Source organism: Carcharhinus amblyrhynchos, chromosome 25 (genome assembly GCF_965287045.1).
Source record: "Carcharhinus amblyrhynchos chromosome 25, sCarAmb.v2.hapA, whole genome shotgun sequence".
Taxonomy (NCBI): domain Eukaryota; kingdom Metazoa; phylum Chordata; class Chondrichthyes; order Carcharhiniformes; family Carcharhinidae; genus Carcharhinus; species Carcharhinus amblyrhynchos.
The window spans coordinates 25,128,567-25,146,203 of record NC_137348.1 but is presented as its reverse complement, the minus strand read 5'-3'; the positions used below and the strand labels follow the sequence as shown (position 1 = coordinate 25,146,203).

General features: G+C 44.0%; 1 protein-coding gene across 7 annotated transcripts in view; it reads left to right on the top strand.

The window, feature by feature from the left end:
* Positions 1 to 17,637, top strand: part of znf618 (zinc finger protein 618) — a 129,888-nt gene that overhangs the window by 55,372 nt on the left and 56,879 nt on the right. For 4 of the 7 annotated variants that reach the window (XM_080211994.1, XM_080211992.1, XM_080211993.1 and 1 more), the window contains exon 1: positions 4,678 to 4,769. The exons of 2 other annotated variants lie outside the window; for them this stretch is intronic. Coding sequence is in view for 1 of the 5 variants with exons in the window: in XM_080211995.1 (XP_080068121.1) it covers positions 4,658 to 4,769 (112 nt within the window). In the remaining 4 variants the exon portion in view is untranslated. Of the gene's footprint in view, positions 1 to 4,645; positions 4,770 to 17,637 lie in introns of those variants that run through there. One more of the 7 variants, XM_080211995.1, reaches the window with a different exon arrangement.

The window sequence follows — 17,637 nt, the reverse complement described above, 5'->3', positions numbered from 1 at the left end:
GAAACCCATCAACCCGCGTCTTAAAAATATTTAGCGAGGCAGCCTCCACCACTTCAACGGGCAGAGAATTCCAGAGATTCACCACCCTTTGAGTGAAGAAGTTCCTCCTCAACTCCATTCTAAACCGCCCCCCCTTTATCTTGAGGCTGTGCCCCCTAGTCCTACTGTCCTTTCTGAGCGGGAAGAGTCTTTCCACCTCTATCCTATCCATCCCATTCATCATCTTATACGTCTCAATGAGATCTCCCCTCATTCTTCTAAACTCTAACGAGTACAAGCCTAGTTTATTCAGCCTCTCCTCATAGCTCAACCCCCTCAACTCCGGAATCAGCCTAGTAAACCTCCTCTGCACTCCCTCCAAGGCCAAAATATCCTTGCGTAAGTACGACGCCCAAAACTGCACACAGTACTCCAGCTGCGGCCTCACCAATGCCCTATATAGCCGCAGCAAGACCTCTCTACTTTTATATTCAATCCCCCTTGCTATGAAGGCCAGCATCCCATTAGCCTTCCTGACCACCTGCTGCACCTGCAAGCTGGGTTTTTGCGACTCATGCACAAGGACCCCGAGGTCCCTCTGCACCGTTGCCTGCTGCAGTTTTTCTCCACGTAAATAATAATCCTTCCTACCATTATTCCAACCAAAGTGGACCACCTCGCACTTGCCAACATTAAATTCCATTTGCCAGTTCCTGGCCCATTCGCCCAGCCTATCTAGATCCTTCTGCAGACTTTCCACACCCTCCGCGCAATTTGCCGTTCCACCAATCTTGGTGTCATCAGCAAATTTCGACACCATACACTCGGTTCCCTCCTCCAGATCATCTATATAAATGGTAAATAGCTGAGGCCCCAGCACCGACCCCTGAGGCACTCCACTAGTCACCAACCGCCAATCCGAATAGCACCCATTGACCCCCACTCTCTGCCTCCTATTTGACAACCAATCCTCTATCCACGCTAACACCCTACCCCCAACTCCATGTCCCCTGACCTTCTGCAATAACCTCCTGTGAGGTACCTTGTCAAACGCCTTCTGAAAATCAAGAAAGACCACATCCACTGGCTCTCTTCTATCCACCGCCCTAGACACATCCTCATAGAACTCCAATAAATTTGTCAGGCACGACTTCCCCTTAACGAAACCGTGCTGCGTCTGCTCTATCAAGCAATTCCCCTCAAGATGCCTCGCTATTTCCTCCTTGATGACGGATTCTAACATTTTACCTACAACAGACGTTAAACTAACCGGCCTATAATTCCCTGCCTTTTGCCTGCCACCCTTCTTAAACAACGGCGTAACATTAGCCGCTTTCCAACCTTCCGGCACTTCCCCGGAATCCAGCGACGTCTGGAAAATAACCACCAAGGCATCCACTATCACCTCCGCCATTTCTTTCAGAACCCTTGGGTGCATTCCATCCGGTCCTGGGGACTTGTCCACAATCAGCCCCTCCAGTCTGTCGAGCACCACCTCTCTAGTAACAGTAATGTCATCGAGACCCTCCAGCCCTACCGCCTTTCCATCTCTAACACCCGGCAAATTATTCACGTCCTCATCCGTGAAGACCGAAACAAAAAAGTTATTTAAGACCTCAGCCATTTCCCCATCCCCTACCACTAAGTCCCCCTTCTCATCCTCTAAGGGACCAACGTTCACCCTAGCCATCCTCTTCCTTTTTATATACTTATAAAAACTCTTGCTATCCTTTTTTATATTAAGCGCTAGCCCAGCTTCATAGTTTCTCCTACCCTTCTTTATCAATTTCTTTGTCAATCTTTGTTGACATTTAAACCTCTCCCAATCCTCTTCTCGCCCACTACTCTTAGCTACTCTAAACGCCTCCGCTTTTAATTTAACACTTTCCTTCACCTCCTTCGTTATCCACGGCTTATTACCTCTCCTCCTACGGTCCTTTTTGACCATCGGAATAAATTTCTGCTGAGCACCAAGAAAGATCTCCTTAAAGATCCTCCACTGCCCCTCAGCAGACCTACCTTCTGTTCAACAATTTTGGTATAGTAACTGAGTTGGGATCAGGAACTTGTTACAGGTGGGAATCTATTATGCTAACACTACCTCTTAATCACTTATTGTTTAAGATTCATTGTGTTAGGAAATACCTTGTACATTCAGGCCCAAATACTCTTTTAAACTTGACATGTAGGGTGCACTGCACACTGAAAATATTTTCAGACCTGGTTACCAAGTGTGAATGTACTTGAGTAACTTCAAGTATTTTCTAAAATTCTAAATAGATGCATGTGTTGTGGAAATAATCTGTGTTCGGTGATATTGTTTGTGCTATATGTAACTTACCGCTCTGGTTATAGCCATGCTTTGAGATTTTAAGTAGGTGACTCCTTTCTATTGGGTAAAATTGAGATGCTGTGGTAAAATTTTTACAGGTTGTCAATTTGTGAGAACAATATGCAATTTTATTTTCTAAACCTCAGTTTGTGGACAGTACAGAGATCGGACAGATGGTTAACAGCGAGGCTGTGTCTTGGGCTACAAAAAGGTATAGACGGAATGTTTAAATGGGCAGATAAGTGGCAGATGGAATTTAACTCTGAAAAATGTGAGGTGATACACTTTGGCAGGAGTAATTTGACAAGAAAGTATTCAATGAATGGTAGGACACTAGGAAATTGTGCGGAACGAAGGGACTGTGGTGTGTTTGTCCACAGATCTCTAAAAGCAGAGGGGCATATAAGTAGGGTAGTGAAAAAGGCATATGGGACATTGCCATTATCAATCGAGGCATAGACTACAAAAGTAGGGAAGTCATGTTGGAGTTGTATAGAACTGAGGTCACAGCTAAAGTACTGTGTACATTTCTGGTCACCCCATAATCAGAAAGATGTGATTGTACTGAAGGGGTTGCAGAGGAGATTCATCAGGATGCTGCCTGGGATAGAAATTGTAAATTATGGAGAGAGGTTGCGTAAGCTTGGGTTGTTTTCATTAGAGCAAAGAAGACTGAGGAGTGACCTGATTTGAGGTGTACAAGATTATCATAGAACTTTATCATAGAAACCCTACAATACAGAAAGAGGCCATTCGGCTCATCGAGTTTGCACCGACCGCAATCCTACCCCCCTTATCCCTACATATTTTACCCACTAATCCCTCTAACCTACGCATCTCAGGACACTAGGGGACAATTTTAGCATGGCCAATCAACCTAACCCACACATCTTTGGACTGTGGGAGGAAACCGGAGCACCCAGAGGAAACCCACACAGACACGAGGAGAATGTGCAAACTCCACACAGTGACCCAAGCTGGGAATTGAACCCAGGCCTTTGGAACTGTGAGCAGCAGTGCTAACCACTGTGCTACCGTGCCGCATTATGAGAGAGATGGACAATGGGTAAGGAACAGCTGGTCCCCTTAGTTGAGGGGACATAGGTTCAATGTGAGGAAGTTTAGGGAGGACATGAGGAAAAACCTTTTTACCCAGAGGTTGGTGACGGTCTGGAATGCATTGCCTGGGAGGGTAGTAGACGTGAATTGTGTCACATCCTTTAAAAAGTATCTGAATGAACACTTGGCTCATCGTAGCATTCAGGGCCATGGGTAAGTGCTTGTAGCTGGGATTAGGTGAGAGTTCAGATGTTTCTAATGTGTCGATGTGGACTTGATGGGTCAATGGGCCTCTTCTGCGCTGTATGATTCAAGCTGCATTGCCTCAATAGCACTCTGAATTGTCAGACTTGATGGATTTTTATAACAAAATTTGTTATTCTGATAAACTTTAAATTGTATTGAATACAAATTGATTCCTTATTTTTATGCAACTTGTGAAGTTGAGCGTGTAACCTAGAGCATGACAGATCACACCATGCCTAGTCTGGCATGGGAACATGAGTGCTCAATAAAGTTAGGCTTGCTAAATCTAGCTGCAAAGGAGCTTGATTTGTTGTCCTCTGTTTTCTCCGGGCCCTCTTCTCAATCAGCTACGCTTCTTGTTCCTGTTCCCATCTTTCAATGCCCTTCTGAAAAGTCAGCCTCCAGAGGTCTTGACCACCAGCAGCTGTCTCCAGTTGTCAGTGTCAGTGCCTGCCTTCTTCATACCTTGCTTGCGGGTGTCCTCATGAGGAGACGTGGCCCAGTAACCAGTCCACCGCACTTAATGTCTTTAGGTATATAGCCATTATCTATCCAATGAACATGGCCAAGTCAATGCAGACATCACTTCAGCAAAATAAGTGCATGCTGATGTAATTAGCATGCTTCAGGTGAATTAGTGACCTGGTCAGGTCAAGGGATGCTGAGGATACATGTGAGACAGTGAAGGCAGAAACTGTCCTGCCTTTCCTCCTGTCTAGCTTATCCAGCTCTTGTCACAGTAGGGGAGTGTGCTAAGACTGCAAGCTTCGTATACTTGCAGTTTGGTGTTTGCAGCCAGGATGCTATTCACACTTTCTTACCCAGCTTGGACATAACTGCTGTGAGCAAAGTGTGTATGATGCATGTATTGATTTCAACATCAAGTGTCAGATAGCTGGTGATTGTGGAGCCTAAATATGCGAAGCTATCAACAGTACTAAATCTGAACCATGACACCTGTCTTATAATGCTGATCATCAAGCCAAACTCTTCACAGCCATGAGAGAGTCTGTCCATTTTCCACTGCAGGTATTCCTCAGGATGGAATGTTCGAGTGGCATCAGCAGGTTAGAGCAACACTCTGATAAGGATTTGGTTCATCTTTGTCGTGGATCTCAGGCAGACAATGCCGAACAGCTTTCCATCAGTTCTGGTATGTAAGTAGATATCCTCTGCAGCAAAGTGAAGAATATGACAGTATCAGTATTTCACCCACTGCAGATATAGTTTTGATGTTGCTCTATCATTGCTGACCGTAGCCATTATATTGTCATGGAAAGAGAAGATCACATGAAGCAGCTTCAGCGGCTAGCCAGTTTTCTCCAGCAGCTTAAGTAGACTGTCTCTACTCGCGTGGTTGAATGCCTTGATAAGATTGATAAAAGCATTATATAACGGTCTCTTTTTTTTGTTCACTGTGTTCTCTTGCAACTGCTGAACTGAAACGATCATAGGTTGTAGCTTTTTGTGCATTTGGCATTTTCTTGCTCTGACCTTCTAGTTCTAGTTCTGAAAACACAATGGGTGTAGATGTGTTCAGCCAAGATCTGCACTCAGACTAGCGCAAAGTAGACAAGTACGTTTCTCCACAATGCTCAGCAGGTTGATGCTGTGGCAGCTGTTGCAGTTGCTGAGGTTAGCCTTGTTCACATACATCATACATTTCCTGGAGCATTCTCTCTCTCTCTCTCTCTCTCTCTCTCTCTCTCTCTCTCTCTCTCTCCCCACCCACCCACCCACATGGACAGAGAAATTTGTGCAGATGCTGCAGGCATGATAGTTTCCAGTGCTTGATGAATTCAATAACGCATCTGCAATTGCAGCTCTACCGATGTCAGACAACTCAGTTGCTTTGCTAAGCTCTTCCAATGTTGGATCGATATCCAGCTGTGCCATGACAGATATGGTTTCTACGGTCCAAATGTTTATTGCGGTTGGTTATGACCTCCCTTGCTGTTGCCGATGGACTTGTTGCATTTTTGATCCCGTCTTCATGCATACCCTGACGTTTGCTGTTTCAAAGGACATCTGGATATTCTGGCAGGTTGTAATCAGTAGTCATTGGCACACTGCCTAGCTAGCAGTCTGTTGGACTTGCACTTGAGCAGCTTTTTGTGCATTTGGCATTTTCTTGCTCTGACCTTTTATAATTAATAATAGCAGACTACTTGGCTTCAATGATTTATTCCATCACCTTGATCTTAGCCTCAAATCAGTCAGCATATTTCCGCTTCTATTGATGAAAGCACAGTATTGTTAATTATGTCTCAGTCTGTTCTGTTTGTTCCCGCAGTGTAGGAATGCCCAAGAGTACCTTTCGATTTGAGTTGCAGACTTGTTGGTTTTTATCTGAGTGGGCAGAATGCCGGAAGTTGATGTGAGGATGGCATTTCTGCTTTGAATTAAAATACTTCAAGGATTGCATCCTCACCCAGGTTATACCTGGGAGTGATCATTTAAGTTGGGTAGCGTGGTCGGTGCAGGCTTGGAGGACCGAAGGGCCTGTTCCTGTGCTGTAATTTTCCTTGTTCTTTGTTGTTCTTTGCTGTGCATATTGAGAATGCTGTTCAGAGAGTTGCATCTGGTAATGATCAGTTCTGAATGAAAGAAGGGCAGGACTGGCGTCTTAGCATTCCAGGATTTAGATGCTTCAGATGAGATAGCGAGGGTGACAAGAGTTGAGGTGTTGCTTTACTGATTAGGGAGAATATCACAGCTATGCAAAGGGAGGACACCTTGGTGGGATCATGCAGTAAGGCCGTTTGGGTAGAGCTCAGGAACAGGAGTGATGCAATCACACTGTTGGGGTTGTACTACAGACCTTCCAACAGCCAGTGTGAAGTGGTAGAACTGATATGGATTATGAGATGATGTACAAACAGGTTAGTTGTGATGGGCGATTTAACTTGCCCAATGTAGACTGGGACCTATAGTCTTCAGTGCCGGGGCTTGGACAAGGCAAAGTTTGTTGAGTGTGTCCAAGCGTGCTTCTAGAGGCAGTATATAGATGGCCCCTTCCTGAGTTGGACTATCTTAGACCTGGTTCTGGGAAACGAGACTGGACAGGTGATTGATATCTCTGTGGGGGACCATTTTGGGAACAGTGATCACAATGCTCTAAGTTTCAAGACGCTTGTGGAAAAGGATAGAAGTCCCAGAGTGAAAGCACTAAACTGGGGCAAGGCTAACTACGACAGTATTAGACAGGAGCTAGGGAATGTATTCTGGGGGCTCTTTTCGAGGTTAAATCCATATCTGATATGTGGGAGTCTTTTAAAAGTCAGTTAACAATTCAGGCAAGTATATCCCTGTAAAAATGAAAGATAAAGATGACAAGATTCAGGAGCCATGGATGACCAGAGAGATTGTGAGCTTAGTGAAAAAAGAGGAGGCATGCATAAATTTCAGGAAGTTGAAAACACATGATCACAGAATCCTAGGAATGCAGAAGGAGGCCATTTGGCTCATCAAGTTGCCACCTATTCGCCTATCCCCATAACCATATGCATTTACCCTGCTGGTCCCCCGATACTAAGGGGCAATTTAGCATGGCCAATCCACCTAACCTGCTCATCTTTGGACTGTGGGAGGAAACGGGAGCACCTGGAAGAAACTGGCGCAGGCATGGGGAGAATGTGCAGATTGCACACAGACAGTGACCCAAGCCGGGAATCGAACCAAGGTCCCTGGTGCTGTGAGGCAGCAGTGCTAACCACTGTGCCGCCATGCCACCCAAGGCTCTTAAGGAATGCAAAGATAGCCGGAAAGAGGTTAAAAATGGACTTAGGATTAAAATGGGTAATGCAGTGTCCTTGGCAGGTAGGATTAAGGAGAGTCCCAAGGCTTGTTATGCATTTATAAAGTGGAATGGGATAGCTAAGAAATGGATGGGTCCACTCAAGAACAGTAGGAGGAATTTGTGTGGAGCCAGATGAGGAGGTGGGTAAGATCCTTAACAAGTACTTTGCATCAGTATTCACAAAGGAGAAGGATGTGATAGATGGTGAGTGTACAAAGGAGGGTGTTGACATTGCAGGACATGTTGGGATAAAAAGAGAGGAAGTATTGGAAATTTTGAAAAACATTAAGATGAACAAGTCCCCAGAGCCAGATAGGGTCTATTCCAGAATACAGTGAGGTGAGGGAAGAAATCGCCTTGGCCAAAATCTTTATGTCCTCTTTAGCCACAGTGAGATACCAGAAGATTGGATTATAGCTAGTACTGCTCCTCTATTTAAGAAGGGCGGAAGAAACAGTCCAGGAAATTACTGGCCTGTGAACCTTACATCAGTGATGGGGAAATTATTGGAGAAGATTCTTGGCGACAGGATATACTCACACCTGGAAGAGAATAGGCTACTTAATGATAGATGCATGGTTTTGTAAAGGGCAGCTTGTGTCTCTCAAACTTGACAGAGTTCTTTGAGGAAGTGACAAGAACAATTGACCAGGGCAGTGGATGTTGTATACATGGACTTTAATAAAGCCTTCGATTAGGTTCCTCGTGGCAGAAGGTGAAGTCATATGTGATCTGAGGTGAGCTGGTAAGGTGGATACAAAACTGGCTTGGGCGTAGAAAACAGAGTGCCGGTGGAAGTGCACTTTTCTAACTGAAGGTCTGTGATGAGCGGTATTCCACAAGGATCAGTGCTGGGGCCTCTGTTGTTTGTAATACATACAAGTGATTTGGAGGAAAATGCAGGTGGTCTGATTAGTAAATTTGCAGATGATATAAAAATTGAAGAAGTAGCGGATAATGAGGAGGATTGTCAGAGGATACAGCAGGATATAAATCAGCTGGATACCTGGGCTGAAAGATAGCAGATGGAATTTAATCCAGACGGATGTGAAGTGATGCAGTTTTGAAGGTCTACTGCAGAAGGAAAGCATATGGTGAAGTCCTCAGAAATATTAGCATACAGAAGGATCTAGGCATGCAGATCCACAGTTCCCTGAAGGTGGCAACCCAGGTGGACAAGGTAGTTAAGAAGGTATATGGCATGCTGGCCTCCATCGGTCAGGGCGTTGAGTATACGAATTGGAAAATCATGTTGCAGCTGTGTAAGACTTTGGTTAGGCCGTCTTTGAAGTGTTTTGTACAATTCTGGTCACCACCAGATGTTGGTGCAGAAGAGATTTACTCAGGATATTGCCTGGTTTGGAGGATATGGACTATGAAGAAAGTTGAGCAAACTTGAATTGTTTTCATTGGACTGTCGGAGGATGAAGAGGGACTTGATAGAGGTTTACAAGATCGTGACAGGCTTGGATAGAGTGGATAATCAGAGCCTTTTCCCCAGGGTCAAAAGTCAATTAGTTGGGCGTAGGTTGAAAGTGAGAGTGGAAAAATTTAAAAGAAATGTAATCACTCCTGAAATCCTTCCTTTCTAATTCAAGGAACAAAATTTTGAACAAACTGCTGCTTCATAGCTACAAGGACTCGAGTTCAATTTCAGCCTTGGGCAACTTGGATGGAGTTTGCACATTGTCCTTGTGTCTGTGCGGATTTCCTCCAGGAGCTCTGGGTTCCTCCCACAGTCCAAAGATGTCCAGGTTAGGTGGAGTGGCCATGATAGACTGCCTGTTAGTGTCCCAAGATGTGTAGGTCAGGTGACCTAGCTATGGGAAACTTGTGAGGTCAAGGGGATGGAATGGGGCTTGGGTAAGCTGCTCTGTCGCAGAGTCGGTGATGATTCAGTGGGCCAAATGGTCTCTTCTGCAATATAGGGATTCTATGATGCGCTGTTTGCTTTATTAATCATGTGCAATTCTATTCCTGATTAAGACAAAAGTGAGTTGTCCATTCCCAGATCAGTCGCTGGAGAAATCTGGGATCACAGTGGTCTGGAGGGTTTGTTGCTATGCTAATTGCTGTTGAGAAGAAAATGGATCTTGAGTGCAGCATTCGATCAGCAGCTACAGTGGGAGCTGGGCGGTTGCTGAGGGAAACGGCTGGGGCTTGTCGGATGGACTGTCGTGTGCGCATCAGTGCTGGCAGTTGCAGCACGCTTGCATCCTTCTCATGGCACGCCGGTGTACCACAGCACAGCAGTTGGGAACCATTGGAATAGATTGCTGAACTATGTCTCCAGAATGCTAAATAGAACATGTCACATCTTGTGACAGGTGCAATTTGATTGGAATGCTATTTTATGCCGCACAACCTCATCTAATACAGATTTTATGGTATATAACAAAGCCCCAACAACCTTCACCAGCAGAATTTCTTATTATTTAGAAGAATTTGTTCTAGCAACAAGCAAACAGTATTATAAAGTTGTTGTTTTTCTCTGCATTTCCCCTGGTAATCTTGAGCAAGATTGAGACAGATTAATAAATATGTACTATATTGTGTAATTTCACAACAGTATGAGTATGCACAGTCTATTTAACTTGGAAACTGGATATTAAACTCTTCTCAGCCAGTTGGTGAAGGTGGAGACCGGAAGTCAAGTTTTACTTGATTTTAGATTTATTCACAAAGTGAAACATTACAGATGTGATCTAACAATGCAGTATAGATGTTGTCTTGTATCTGTGACTGCCCACATGGGTTCCCAACCATTGGCTGTTGGGCTGTATTTTTTAGAGCAATGGAAGGGAAATGAGAAACAATTTACTCCAGGCAACACTCTACTAATGATGAAAATAGATCAGAGCCGTATGCTTCAGTGGTGAATGTGGTAAAACGTGGGGCTTTGAAAGAGCAAGCTCATGTAAGCATGGGTAAAGGTTAGATTAAGGATTAGAAAGGTAACAGTTTACCCTTAATTTATCATGAAGTGAAGACAAAATGATCAACCATGATCATAATGAATAGTGGAGCAGGCTTGAAGTTCTGAATGACCTACTCCTTCGAGTTGCCAACCAGAAAGCTTTTTGTGGCAATGACACCAATAAGACATTCATTTTCATATTGACTGAACTTTCATCAATGTGTCAGCATTAGCATTTCTAAATTATGATTTGTCTTAACTGAAGAATTTATTTTTGATACATTAAAATGTAATTTTTTGGGTGGCACAGTAGCCCCGTGGTTAGCACTGCTGCTTCACAGCCCCAGGGATCTGGGTTCGATTCCTGGCTTGGGTTACTGTCTGTATGGAGTTTGCACATTCTCCTCGTGTCAGCTTGGGTTTCCTCCGGGTGCTCTGGTTTCCTCCCACAGTCCAAAGATGTGCAGGTTAGGTTGATTGGCCATACTAAATTGTCCCTTAGTGTCCTGAGATGTGTAGATTAGAGGGATTCGTGGGTAAAATGTGAAGGGACATGGGGGTAGGGCCTGGGTGGGATTGTGGTCGGTGCAGACTTGATGGGCCAAATGGTCTCTTTCTGTACTGTAGGGTTTCTATGATTTCTTTGAAAATAATCTGATTTTTAGAACTATTAAGCATTATTTAAAATAGATATGCTTTATGCCTAGCACACATCGAACACAGCAGACATTACACTTATGTAAGTCTCTTTTTAGAAAATATGTTCCAATGACCTTGATCAGCTTTAGCAGCAGTTCCAAATGCCCACAGAAAAATCACTGCAGTTGATGATTTTGCATCCACTGGCTTAAAGGGACAGCACAGGTTGACTATTAAAATCACAACCGTGCTGTGTTCTCTAGACTATCTGTGAACAATGCCATGGGACATTTTCTGGTAAATAACTGTCTAATGTTGATCATAAGTAGCAGCTAGAATAAAAAGGGAAAGCTGCTTATAATAAATTAAGATTATTCTACAAAGACTCATAGACTAGACTTAGACTCCCTACAGTGTAGGAGGGCATTTGGCCTAGTGAGCCTGCACCAACAACAACTGCAGCCAGGTCCTATTCCCGTAACCCCACATATTTACCCTGCCAATCCCCCGACACTAAGGGGCAATTTAACATGACCAATTCACCTAACCTGCAGGTCTTTGGACTATGGTAGGAAACCAGAGCACCCAGAGGAAGCCCCTTTAGACGCGGAGAAAAAGTGCAAAGTCCACAATCGGCCGAGACCGGAATTGAACCTGGGTTCCTGGCGCTGTGAGGCAGCAGTGCTGACCACCATGCCACCCCCCCAAAAGGTAAAGTCACTCCAGTCCCAGATGACCATTTGCTGTTTTCCCCTTTGAGGAGGAGAACTGACTGGTGGTGATTTAACCTGAGGATTATCACAGCTCAGACAAGGCTGAGAGGGCCTTCATGAATAACTGTAGCCAGTATGGGAATTGAAGCCATGCTATTGGCATTGTCTGCATCGCAGACCAGCCATCTGAGCTAACCAACCCCCATAAAGTAACATCACTTCAAATTTGAACATAATTTGTACGTGGTCTTAGTGCTGTGAAGAGCTGAGCATACAAGACTGCCCTCTCTTGGAAGAAAATGTGAATTTTTTTTATTCTTGTGGATGGGGAAACATTTATGGTTCAGCGTCAAGGTTAGTTATCCATTCAACAGCTTCAGCTGACACATTGGTTTATGATGCCACCACCAATGGAGCGCTTGCGACAGGAGTTTAGTCTGTGGGTAATTGTCTGACTTGGGATGGCCACAGTCACAATTTGAGTTGTTCTTTGTGTGGAGAAAGTGGCCACCCCACCCCTGGCCCATTGTCAAGCATGGAAGTTTTAAATCTGGGACTTTACGTACCTGGATTAGTTACCAGGTTGAAGTTGGTGATGTTTGCAGTCAGCCAGGAGGTGTACCATTGAGAAGTGAGGCTGCCATTAGTTTGTAAGGTGTGCTGTGTGTTTCAGTAGAGGCTACAGGATTTCAGTTGGGTAAATGGGCACATGCACATAAACATGCTCCTGCACCCCTTATAGAGTTGTACCCTTTATTTTATGTTGTCACTCCATGTTCTTCCCACCAAAAGGAATCATTTCATGTTTCTCCACATTGAACATCAACTTCATCTGCCATCTGTCCAACCGTTCTACAACCTATCTACAGTCTTCTGAAGTTCTGCACTCCTCCTCATATCACCTGCAAACTTTTAAACTGTGCCTGGTACTCTGAGGCCTACGTCATTAACGTATATCAGGAAAAGCAAGGGATCCAGTGTTGCCCCTTGGGGAACTCCACTACAAGTCTCCCTCCAGCCCAAAAAACTATTGCTTTGTCCTGTTATCCAACCAATTTTGTATTCATGTCGCTATTTTCCCTCTTGTTCTATGTGCTCTAACTTAGATCTGTTGTACAGACTACATCAACTGTAATTTGGAAGTCCACGTACATGAATATTGTGTTCCTTAATTTCTTTGATATCTTTTCAAAAAACTCCAGCAAGTTAATCAAACACAATTTTTCCCTTAAGAAATCCAAGTTGGCTGAATGAATCCACATATGCCCATGTGAGTGTTATTTTGTCCTGAATTATTATTTCTAGGAGTTTTCCCACTGCTGAAGTTAAATTGACTGAACCTGTAGTTGCTGGGCTTATCTTTGTACCCTTTTTTGAACAAGGGTGTAACATTTGCAATTTCCCGGTTCTCTGGCAAATACCTTCAAGTGTAAGGAAGACTAAAAATTATGGCCTGTACCTTTGCAATTTTCATTCTCACTTTCCTTAGTATCCTTGGATGTGTCTCACCCAGTCTTGGTGCTTCGTAAATTTTTAAGTATGGAGGTATGTGCTATCTCCTCTCTGTGCATTTTAAGGCTTTCGAGTGCATTAATTTTTTTTTCAACATAGCCTGAATAGCATCTCCTTCCTTGGTGAAGACAGGTGCAAAGTACTCATTTAATACCTCCACTATGCCTTCAGCCTCCCTGCTTAAATCCCCTTTTTGGTTCCTAAATAAACCCTGCTTCTCCTTTTGCCACCTCTTTACTATTTATATATCTAAATCAGATTTTGTGATTCCCATTTATATTAGTTGCTAGTCTCTTATTTTCTCCTTTTTTTCTTATTTGCCTTTTCACCTCCCCTTAAACAGCTCCTGTTTTCAACATGGCTCTCAATTGTATTTCCTATATCTGTTGAAAGTATACTTATTCTTCCTCATCTTAATTTCTATCTCTTTGATCATCCAGAATCTCTGGATTTGTTCGCCCTATAAGAAGTCTCACAACACCAGATTAAACTCCAACAGGTTTATTTGGTAGCACAAGCCACAAGCTTTTGGAGCGCTGCCCCTTCATCAGATGAGTGGGAGTTCTATTCACAAACAGGGCATATAAAGATACAAACGCAATTTACAAAATAATGGTTGGAATGCGCGTCTTTACGGGTAATTAAGTCTTAAAGTTTTAGACAATGAGTGGAGAGTTTAAGCACAGGTTAAAGAGATGCCAGGATAGTGAGATTTTGCAAGCCCAGGCAAGTCTTGGGGGTTACAGATAGTGTGACATGAACCCAAGATCCCGGTTGAGGCTGTCCTCATGTGCGGAACTTGGCTATTAGCCTCTGCTCAGCGACTCTGCGTTGTGTGTCGTGAAGGCATTGGTGAGGCCGCAGCTGGAGTACTGTGTGCAGTTTTGGGCGCCGCATCTGCGCAAGGATATTTTGGCCCTGGAGGGAGTGCAGAGGAGGTTTACTAGGCTGATACCGGAGTTGAGGGGATTGAGCTATGAGGAGAGGCTGAATAAACTAGGCTTGTACTCGTTAGAGTTTAGAAGAATGAGGGGAGATCTCATTGAGACGTATAAGATGATGAATGGGATGGATAGGATAGAGGTGGAGAGACTCTTCCCGCTCAAAAAAGACAGTAGGACTAGGGGGCACAGCCTCAAGATAAAGGGGAGGCGGTTTAGAACGGAGTTGAGGAGGAACTTCTTCACTCAAAGGGTGGTGAATCTCTGGAATTCTCTGCCCGTTGAAGTGGTGGAGGCTGCCTCGCTAAATATTTTTAAGAAGCGGGTTGATGGGTTCTTGATAAGAGAGGGGATTAAGGGTTATGGGGAGAGGGCGGGAATGTGGAACTGAGACACGACAGATCAGTCATGATCTTATTGAATGGCGGGGCAGGCTCGAAGGGCTAGATGGCCTACTCCTGCTCCTATTTCTTATGTTCTTATGTTCTTAAGGCCATGTTGGAGAACGCTTACCCGAAGGTCAGAGGCCGAATGCCCGTCACCGCTGAAGTGTTCCCCAATAGGAAAAGAACACTCTTGCCTGACGATTGTCGAGCAGTGTTCATTCACTCGTTGTCATAGGTTCTGTATGTTCTCCCCGATGTACCATGCCTCAGGTCACCCTTTCCTGCAGCGTATCAGGTAGACAATGTTGGCCATATTGCAAGTTTATCATGTATCTGGTGGATTTCTAACAGAAATCTTTCTTTGTTTCTTCATTGGACACAGATGAGGTCCCAGAGGATTGGAGGATAGCAAATATGGTCCCGTTATTTAAGAAGGGTAGCAAGGATAACCTGGGTAATTACAGGCCAGTGAGCTTGACGTCCGTGGTGGGGCAGTTGTTGGAGAAAATTCTTAGAGATAGGATCTATACACATTTAGAATGGAATAGTCTCATTAACGATAGACAACATGGTTTTGTACGAGGGAGGTCATGCCTCACAAATTTGGTTGAGGTTTTTGAAGAGGTGACAAAAATGATGGACCAGGGAAGGGCCATGGATGTCATCTACATGGATTTTAGTAAAGCATTTGATAAGGTTCCTCATGGCAGGCTGGTGCAAAAGGTTAAATCGCACAGGATCAAGGGTGAACTAGTTAGATGGGTTCAGAACTGGCTTAGCCATAGAAGATAGAGGGTAGCAGTGGAGGGGTCTTTTTCTGATTGGAAATCTGTGACTGGAGGTGTTCCACAGGGCTCTGCACTGGGACCTCTGCTGTTTGTGATATATATAAATGATTTAGAAAATGATGTAACTGGTCTGATTGGTAAGTTTGAGGATGACACAAAGATTGCTGGAGTTGCAGATAGTGATGAGCAGTGTCAGAGAATACAGCAGAATATAGATAAGCTGGAAAATTGGGCGGAGAAATGGCAGATGGAATTTAGTCCAGATAAATGTGAAGTGATGCATTTTGGTGGATCTAATGCAAGGGGGAGCTATACAATAAATGGCAGAACCACCAGGAGTATAGAGACACAGAGGAATCTGGGTGTGCCAGTCCACAGATCCTTGAAGGTGGCAACACAGGTGGAAAAAGTGGTGAAGAAGGCATATAGCATGCTTGCCTTTATTTGACAGGGCATAGAGTATAAAAGTTGGCATATGATGTTGCAGTTATATAGAACGTTGGTTAAGCCACGTTTGGAATACTGCACCCAGTTCTGGTCGCCACACTACCAGAAGAACGTGGAGACTTTGGAGAGAGTGCAGAAAAAGGTTTACCAGGATGTTGCCTGGTATGAAGGGTCTTAGCTATGAGGTGAGATTGAGTAAACTAGGGTTGTTCTCCCTGGAGAGACGGAAGTTGAGGGGGCAACCTAATAGAAGTTTATAAAATTATGAAGGGCATAGATAGGGTGAACAGTTGGAAGCTTCTTCCCAGGTCGGAAATGACAAACACAAGGGGTCACAAGTTCAAGGTAAGGGGGGCAAGGTTAAATACAGATATGCAGGGGGCGCATTTTACACAGGGTGGTGGGGGCCTGGAATGCACTGCCAAGCAAGCTGGTTGAGGCAGACACGCTAGGATCTTTTACGACTTATCTAGATAGCCATATGAACAGACTGGGAATAGAGGGATAAAAACAGATGGCCTAGTTAGGAATACATGATCACTGCAGACTTGAAGAGCCTGTTCCTGTGCTGTGTTGTTCTTTGTTCTTTGCTGTTCTCACGTGAGATGATGGCATCTGTGTTGATGATCCAGCACGCCTTGCAGAGGTTGTTATTCACCCTACCTTAGCCTTTCAAGGGAATATACATTGTTGATGACTGTGCCTGATTATCTCCTCTTTGAGTGTAGCCAACTCTTCAGTTACTGCTTTTCTTGCCAAACTTTTACTCGTGTTTATTTACCCCTGATCCAGTCTTACTCCATTGAAGTTGCCTTTCTACTAATTAATTATCTTTACTCTGGATTGTTCTTTGTCTTTCAGTCTAAACTTTATGATACAATTAATACTGTCCCCTAAATGTTCTCCTCTGACACATTATGCACTTGTCCCACCTCATTTCCAAGAATCAGATCCAGCTGTGCCTCCTATCGTATTGGAATGAAAATATCCTGCTGCAGAAATTTTCCTGAATACACTCTTGCTCCTCTCTGTCCTATTCACTGCAACCATAATGTCGATACTTGGGTAGTTGCACCCCCCCCAAAAAAATTGCAGTTTCCATGCCACTTTATTCCTGTATATCCATCCCAGTGGTTGGTGGCCCGTAGATGACACTCAGCAATGTAATCCTATAGTTCTAGCCAAATAGATTCTGTCGTGAAGCCTCAGGGACACTGCTCTTATTACTGCCATTCATGCCCCTTTTCTTCTTTTCCTAACTTTCCTGAACACCTTGCAATCAGGAATACTTAATACCCAGTCCTGCCCTGCCTTGAGATCTGTCTCTGTTGTCGCCACAACACATGCCGATCTCAGCCTGTAACTCACCAGTCTTGTTAAGCATACTCCTGTGCATTCACGTATATATGCGCTATAGTTTTGATTTATATTTTATTACTTTCTCCCTCATTCTGACCTCCACCTAATGTTTTCTATCATAGTGCTATCTCTACGCATATTGCGCACCAGGTATTCCTCACTGATATTATAGCAAAACACATTACAAAACACAATCCCGCCTCTAATTAGGTGCAACCCAACTTGCCTGCATAGATTCAGTCTCTCCTTGAGCTGGTTCCCAATGTCAAGAATCTAAAGGCCTCCCTCATGTACCATCTTTCCAGGTATGCATTCATTTGTTTTATCCTCCTATTTCTGTACTTGCGTGTGGTACTGGAAGTAATCTGGATATTGTTTTTAATTTTCTGCGTAGCCCCATAAATTCTGATTGCAGGAACACATTGGTTTTTCTATTTATATAGTAAATGCACATTGATTTTCTAACCCCCAAACTATTAGTATCAAGAAGGCGACCAAACCTTGACCTCAAAGCAGTTAA